Below are 8,352 nucleotides of genomic sequence, written 5' to 3'. Positions count from 1 at the left end.
CTGAGCCCAACTCAAACTTAAATATGAGATTCATTTTTTAAATGAGTTCTAACCGAGATTCGAATTGATGTATAATTTTTTTTTTCCGATTGATGGACTCATCTCAGGGTTGACCCTATTATATGGGCCAGTTGGGCTTAGGCCCAGGGCATCAAAAAAATGGGGGCATATTTTTTATGCAGCAAGTCATAATATATCTATATAATTTTGGCCCAAAAATTAAACCCAATTACCCAATCCAATAATGATCAACGTTACTTAGGGGCAACAATATTACCGATTCAACGATTCTTGACCTTGAACGCCTTGAGTAGCGCAATCGTCAATTGAAGCAGTTGAGAGATCGAGGAGACGGTCGTCGGTCGACCAACGTTCAAATGGATTCAATGTATTTGTTGTGTGGCAGTGTGGGCATCACCGATTCAGCCGATTCTCATTCCTTCCTCTCGCTCTCAATTTCTTATTCAATCTTCTTCTCAATTTCTGATTTAATCAATCAATCTACTTCGGTTCAATCAATCTTTCAAACGAAGGGGGAAGGGAAAAACAAATCAAACACAACCCGTGACCGGAGAGTGGAGACACAATCCGATTGCAAGTTTTCTTCTCTAAAACTCATAAACTCGAATTTTGGGTGAGTTTTCTTCAATTGACTGTGAGTTTTCTTCAATCATTGTTTCTTTGTTTAATTGAATATTGTGAATTTGTGATTTGTTGTTTGAGTTGCAGACTTGGAAATTGGAATTTTCTATTGTTTTCAAATAGAAAACGAAGTGAACGACAGTTTCTGAATTCTCTTTTCAGTTCTCATCTTCTGCTCTTCAACTGATTAGGGTAAGTTCTCTACTTTTATTCAAATGATTTTTTTTATTTCTGTTTGAACATAAAACTTCTTGGCTGTTGCATCTTCAACTGATTAGGAGTTAGGAAGTTTTTTTCTTACCTGTTGGATCTGTTGGATTACAATAAAAAAAAAAGTAATCTTTTGTTTCTGAAACAAATAAAAGCATCAAATTCTGTTGTTGGTATATGAGATTTATGGTTTACTTTAGGTATAGTTTCTGATTACTATAGTCTATGGTTTGTTTATGATACAAATTTTTGAATTAATTTTCTAAAGTTTTGTTTTGTTTTTGTTTTTGTGATGTGATCATGTGAATCATTGTAGTGTTATTAGTCAATAGTTGTTGAAAATGGATTTGTATTTCTGATTGTATGTTTTAATTTTCAGATTATCGGCATTTTCAAAGTGGGAAATAAAGACGAAAACTTTGGCCAGGTTGTATCTTTCTTTGTTTAGCTTTTATAACTAGAATTGTTGATTGTTTTTTTGCTTAGCTTTTATAACTAGATTTGCTGATTTTTAAATATGTTTCCCCGAAAACAACCATCGGGTGCTCAAAATAGAAGACGAAAAAGAAAAGAACAAGAAGAGGCTAATCAATTAAGAGGGTCTTTGAACAAATATTTTGTTAGAAATCAAAATTCTAATGATCCGGTTAATAATTTTAATGTTCCACCTAGTACTTCCAATGATTCAGTTGATATTTCCAATGATTTTGAAAAAAATAATTTTTTTTGATAAAGATAAACCAAGTGATTTTAATATTTTTGATCCTAGAGTATGGAATGATTTAGATTAAAAAATGAAAGATTTACTAGTAGAAAAAGGGCCAAATAGAGAAGTTGATACCAACACAATTTTTCCAAAAGATTCACTTGGTAGACATTTTTCATTTGATTTTTTCATTCGGAAATTAAGAAATGATGATTCTTTTGATAGAAAATGGTTAGTGTATTCAAAAGAACTTGATAAAGTTTTTTGTTTTTGTTTTAAGTTGTTTAAAACCATTCGAACTAAAAGTAGTTTGGCAACCGAAGGAATTAAAGATTGGAAACATCTTAGTGAAACATTAAAACAACATGAAAATAGTTCCAATCATATGGATAATTTAAGAACATGGAATGAAACACGAATTAGGTTAAACAAAAACGAAACAATTGACAAAAAAATTCAAGAAATTATAAAAAAAGATACCGAACATTGGAAAGAAGTTATGGTTAGAATTATTTATGTTGTAAAATGTTTAGCAAAAAATAATTTGGCTTTTCGTGGTACAAATGAAAAAAATTATGAAAACTCAAATGACAATTTTTTAAGTGTAATTGAATCGATTGCGGAGTGGGATCCGGTAATGAAAGAACATTTTCGAATGATTCAAGACAAAGAAACACATAATCATTATCTTAGTCATAAAATTCAAAATGAATTAATTGAAATGTTAGCATCCGAGGTAAAATGTGCAATTATAAAAAAAAAAATCAAAAAGACAAAATATTTTTCTGTAATTCTTGATTGCACTCTGGATGCTAGTCACCAAGAACAAATGACTTTGATTATAAGATGTGTAGATTTGGAAAGTGTTCCATTAAAAGTTGAAGAGTTTTTTTTAGAGTTTTTAATTATAGAAGATACATCCGGTCTAGGTCTTTTTAATGTTTTACAAGATGCCCCAAAATCTCTTGATTTGGATATTAATTATGTTCGTGGTCAAGGGTATGATAATGGGGCAAATATGAAAGATAAACACCAAGGTGTTAAAAAACGATTGCTTGATATAAATAATAGAGCTTTTTATATGCCTTGTGGATGTCATAGTTTAAATTTGGTTTTGTGTGATATGACAAATTCTTGCCAAAAGGCAAAAACTTTTTTTGGTATATTTATAATGTTTTTCTAATTCAACCAAAAGATGGAGTGTTTTACTTGAGTTTGTTGATGATCTAACACTTAAATCATTATCAGCTACTCGTTGGGAAAGTCATATTGAATGTGTTAAAGCAATAAAAACACAATTTTATCAAATAAGAAAAGCTTTTAAAAAAACTATCTATAATAAGTGATAATGGACAAGTGTGTAGAGATGCTGATTCACTAGTAAATGGTGAATTTTCTAGTTTTGAATTTATTTTAAGTTTAGTTATATGGTATGATATTTTGTACAAAATTAATTTGATAAGCAAAAAGTTACAATCCAAAGAAATGCTTCTTGATGTTGCTGTAAAAAATTTAGAGGGGTTAATTAATTATTTTGAAGGATATAGGGAAAATGGGTTTGACTTTGCTATTAGTGAAGCAAAAGAAATAGCAAATAGTGTTAAAGTTAAACCCGAAATTCCTCAAAAACGCAATCAAAAAAGAAAACAACATTTTGATGAAATTCCAAATACTGAAAGAGAACATCAATCTTCTCAAGAAGCGTTTAAAATGGATTACTTTTTTATTCTTGTTGATATGGCTCTTGTTCAATTGAAAAGTAGATTTGAACAAATGCAATATTTTGAATCGATATTTGGTTTTTTGTTTGATGGTTCCAAATTAGTTTCTTTAGTTGATGATGAATTAAAGAAATGTTGTTTAAATATTGAGTCCAATTTGAAAAATGGTGAAGATTATGATATTGATGAAGATGGTTTATTCATTGAGTTAAAACTTTTGCAGAAAATGTTGCCGGATGAAGCATACAAAAGTCGAAGTCCTTGGACATCTATTCAAATAATGGAGTATGCAAGAAGAATGGATATGTTCCCTAATGTGTTGGTTGCATATAGGATATTATTGACGGTGCCGGTTACGGTTGCTTCCACGGAAAGAAGTTTTTCAAAATTGAAGCTTTTGAAATCGTATCTCCGAAGTACCATGACTCAAGAAAGATTGAATGGATTAGCAATTTTAAGTATTGAAAGTGATTTTTTTAAAAAATATTGATTATTGTAAAATAAGAGATGTTTTTGCTTCAAAAAATACGCGAAGACATCGTTTTAGGTGACTTTTTGTATATTTTGTTTGTATTATTTGTTTGATTATAAAAATTACTGCATTTTTTATATTAGAAATTACTACATTTTATGTTTTTGTTATTGTACGGTACACATATAAGGGCATAATTTTTTTATCTCGCCCCGGGTAGTAAAAAACAATGGACCGGCCCTGACTCGTCTATTCCGTTGATGCCTCTTAAGCCGGAGTGCAATATAGGATCAGGTTTATTTAGTTATATCGTTTACTTGGTTCTAGATTACAAACAATTTTGATACAACATTACAACCCCAAATACATAACCTTTTATCACAATATTAAAAACAACCAAGAATGACAACCAAAAAACAAAATATTATCTAATCATTGCATGAACAACGCATTGGTCGTATTGAAGAACAATTGAGACTTATTATCAAATTAACTGATCTAATTAAATCAACAACATTTTGGACGTGTTTGGCAAAATTGTTGTTAGTTGGAATTGGAGAGTGGGTAGTTGGTAGCGTTTAGTTGGTAACGTGTAGCAGATAGCTAATAGTTGGCAACTGTAGTTTTAATTTGTTATATGAGTGTTTGACAAAAATAACTGGAAACTTTTGAAATATATAAACTAGGTGTGAACCCCGTGTATTACACGGGTTCATTTAAAAAAAATATTAAACATTAAAGTGTAAACAAAAAATATTTTTTAAATATTTTTTAATGTAAAACTTTAAAATAAGAAAGTAAGAAATGTATTTATTACAATTTAATATCATATATATGATATTTAATACTTTACATATATAAGTATATGATTTTAATTTTAAAAATTGAAACAAACAAAAAATTGACAAGTGGATAATATTTATTTCAAAATACCACAAAATGACAAGTGTCAAAACTCATAAGAGATTGACATGTGGCAAAAAAACCTTCATTTATTAAGGAGGATTTACATAAATGTACAACTGTTTAAATATATATATATATATATATATATATATATATATATATATATATATATATATATATTTAAGGGAAATTATGAATATTGATTTCAAAAGCTCAGTAGTGTTTTGTTAAGCGCTATATGAAGTATGTTTTAGATTTGGAACGTTTTCTTCAAAGTAAAAGCTAAATGCTCGTATTGCCAAACGATTTTTTTTGTTTAAATTAGAGAGTTTTGTCAAAAACTAGAAGCTCCCAAATGCTAACAAAAGCTCTGTATCATAGGATGTTTTAGAATACTACTTCACTAATTGAGACTTATTATCAAATTAAATAATCTTAATGAATGATCTACATAAAACTTCCACATTGATCAAGCAAACCTTTATTCTTCCTGTTGTTGTACCCAACACACACACACACAGAGGGCATGTAGGGACTACTAGGGCTACTCTTGATGAGAAGGTGGGTTGTACTTAATCCCTCATCGACTAGGAAGGAGAACAAAACATTCCTTATAAAGGGCGTGGATACCTTCCCTGTCACAACGTGTTTTAAAGTGGTGAGGGAAACATATCCTATAAGAACTCTGAAGTTAAGCGTGCCAGGATGAGAGCAATTCAGAATCGTACAGGGAGCCCAAAGCGGACAATATTGTGATACATGCAAGATGGGGACGTTACAAATGGTATAAGAGTTAGGGAACGGGTCGATTTGTTCGACAGGGACTTCAAACCCTATAATGGGAGGTGAAGGTAGGTTGTATCTGATCCCACATTAGCTGGGAAGGAGAACGAAGCATTCCATATAAGGGGTGTGGATACCATCTATGTCACAACGTGTATTAAAGCCGTGAGGGTGAGAGCAATTCAGGGATGAGTAACTCCATGGGAAGTTTTCGTTTCGGGAACCCAAAGCGGACAATATTATGATACGTGTTAAAGGGGAACGTTCCAAACAGTTGTCAAATTTCTAGTATAATTCTCAAATGACCTAACAAGACAATTTTTTTATTTGAGACAACTATGAACTTTTCTCAAAAGTTTTCCTTGTAAATAAATAAATCACAACCCAAGTTATTATTATTTCGTAATTATTTAATAATCAAAAGCCTTTAATTAATAAATTTTTTAATTAATTTATTAAAGAATAATAAACACTTACTTATTTTATCACATTTGACAAAATAAAAAAGGAACAACTTTAATTTTTATTTATTTAATAGTTGGTAAATAATAATGTGACATCCCCATTTTCACGGTCAGAAAAGACCGATTTTGTTTATGTTTTATAAAAATCAGAGTACCTCTTTTAATAAAAATGTTGCGAAATTTGTTCCCAATAAAACATGATAAATACGTTATCAATGCATTTCCGAAGAAAAATATTTTTATTCATTTTAAAACATTTAGGGTGTAATCGTCAATGTAGAAACATAAGCATAAACAGAACTTACATTCATTATCACTAGTGATTTATATCTCCTTAATATCTCAGTGTAATGTGACTCATATCAACACCTGTGATATAAATAAACTGAGTGGGTCAGGTTGGGAAACCTGGTGAGTACATAGAGTTTTCAACCCACAATAATATAATTATTATGTTTAATCTTCAAATAATTAATCAACCTAATTACCCATCCCCATTATCGTCTTTACTCTTAAGGATCTATCCTAAGAATCAACTATTCCTCGTTCATTTATTCTTAAGGATTATCCTAAGGAATAGGTACGAAGTCCATCGTTACCAAGATTTATAGATTACAACTGGTGAACACGTAGTCCAAAACATCTAGTGAACACTTAGTTCAAAAATAAATAGTGAAAACACTTAGCTCAAAAATACCTAGTGAACACACTCAGTTCAAAATACCTAACAAGCACCTAGTTCAAAAACACCTACAGGTTATGAGCCTGCTAGCGTTCCACTGGACTGTCTAGTATCTGTGGTCGACATCTATACTCCACTAGATGATTGGATCACTGTCAACATTGATGTCTTTCATCGTGTTATCACACAGTAACTATTTCATCTACCCATATTTTACCCAACACGTTTTGTAGATATAAAATACATATACAGTTCAGATCATTTAAAACATGTATAAAAAATCTTTCACCCAACATAGACAACAAGTATTCAGATAATATGCATACTTAGCACGTAATTTATATTAAAATACTTCATATCTATGTGTAAGATGAAATGGACTATACAATCACTTGAAAATGTGGTGACTCGACACTCAGACGACACTTCGTTTACTTTAAACAACTCCTTTGATATAACCTAGTATCATTACCACTAGAGTTTAGTCTAATGCTCGATGAGACTAATTAATAGTCTAACTATTATTACTATTATATAAGCGTTAACACAATACTTTTCACCCACTATGTACAGACAGGGGCCAAACATGGAACACCGGAGGGCAGGATCATTTTGGCATATAGCATTTCTGAAATCCAGCAACCCAAGCGGCCCTGCAAACCAGATTCCCCGTACCGCGAGTGGTTAAAAAGATATTATAACGACATTTATATAGCTCATAATAATAGCCCAAATATTTATTATAAGGTCCTAATAACATTACTATATTTAAATAAAAACTATATTTAAAATAGCTTAGGCGTATATTACCTACGAGGGGGTTTGGCTAGAAGCCGGGCTTTGTAGGGGTAGAACTTCCGAGCCGAAAGCTCTTCTTCTTGGAGCCGTCGAGCGCTCCGGGGCTTTCTTTTAGCGCTAGGGGAGTTTTGGGAGGTTTAGAGAGAGTGTAGAGAGAAGAAAGAATGGGAAAGATGTGAAGAAAATGAGGGTTGAAGAGGTTCTATTTATAGGGTGAAATATGGCTGAACTTGATGCCACATGTCACCATCTGGTGGCAAGACTTGGGGAGAAAGCAATGGCCAAGATTGTGTCACGTCACCCATTTTCGCACAACACATTTCCGACTTCTAAAATCCGTAACTTTCGCATACGAGCTCCGTTTTTTACGTTCTTTATATCCACGCGTAGGTAAATTAAGATCTACAACTTTCATTTTGACTCTGTCGACTAATTCTCGACCGATCTTAAATTTAATGGTAGGAGGAGATTATACAGTTAAATGTCCGCGTAAAATTCATAACTTCTACATACGGACTTCGTTTTCGTCTGTCTTTTTACCATTGAGTTCCTATTAATGAGATCTTCAACTCTAATTTAGGCCACGTAGGACTTCGTTTTCGTCTGTCTTTTTACCATTGAGTTCCTATTAATGAGATCTTCAACTCTAATTTAGGCCACGTAGGCCAAAAACCGCTCTATCTAAAATTCGAGTTTTGGGCAGTGCACTGCTATGCTAAATCTTTGAAAATTCATAACTTCCTCATACGAAGTCAGATTTGGGCATTCTTTTTTGTATGTTCTCGGTTTAACGTATACTACAACTTTTTTTTAGATCACTAAGGCCAAAAAGTCATTTATCGTAAATTCACTATTTACGTCTCCCGGTGCCGTGTCGGTTTTGCCGTAAAACTTCGACGTGTCATAACTTCTTCATTATAACTCGGATTTCGGCGTTTCTTTATATGTAAGGAACCCTTATAACATAT

The 8,352-nt window shown here is 31.8% G+C and overlaps 1 protein-coding gene across 1 annotated transcript; it reads left to right on the top strand.

Moving 5' to 3' along the window:
- Positions 1-1,646: 1,646 nt before the first annotated feature.
- Positions 1,647-3,769, top strand: LOC145095932 (uncharacterized). The gene is made up of 2 exons (XM_079033737.1): positions 1,647-2,718; positions 2,982-3,769. Exons 1-2 carry the CDS (start codon positions 1,647-1,649, stop codon positions 3,767-3,769), a joined length of 1,860 nt encoding a protein of 619 aa, XP_078889863.1.
- The last annotated feature ends 4,583 nt before the right edge of the window (positions 3,770-8,352 follow it).

The sequence above is a fragment of the Lactuca serriola genome, chromosome 3, assembly GCF_051521515.1.
Source record: "Lactuca serriola cultivar US96UC23 chromosome 3, Lser_US96UC23_V15, whole genome shotgun sequence".
Taxonomy (NCBI): Eukaryota; Viridiplantae; Streptophyta; class Magnoliopsida; order Asterales; family Asteraceae; genus Lactuca; species Lactuca serriola.
Note: the sequence above shows the minus strand (reverse complement) of the source record. Positions and strands in the feature narration are given on the sequence as shown.

Bases quoted from the DNA above. Each gene is read 5' to 3' on its own strand.
- LOC145095932 (XM_079033737.1), top strand. From the start codon at position 1,647: ATGAAAGATTTACTAGTAGAAAAAGGGCCAAATAGAGAAGTTGATACC. The intron at 2,719-2,981 runs GTATATTTATAA...TTTTAAGTTTAG, and splicing joins AAAGGCAAAAACTTTTTTTG to TTATATGGTATGATATTTTG.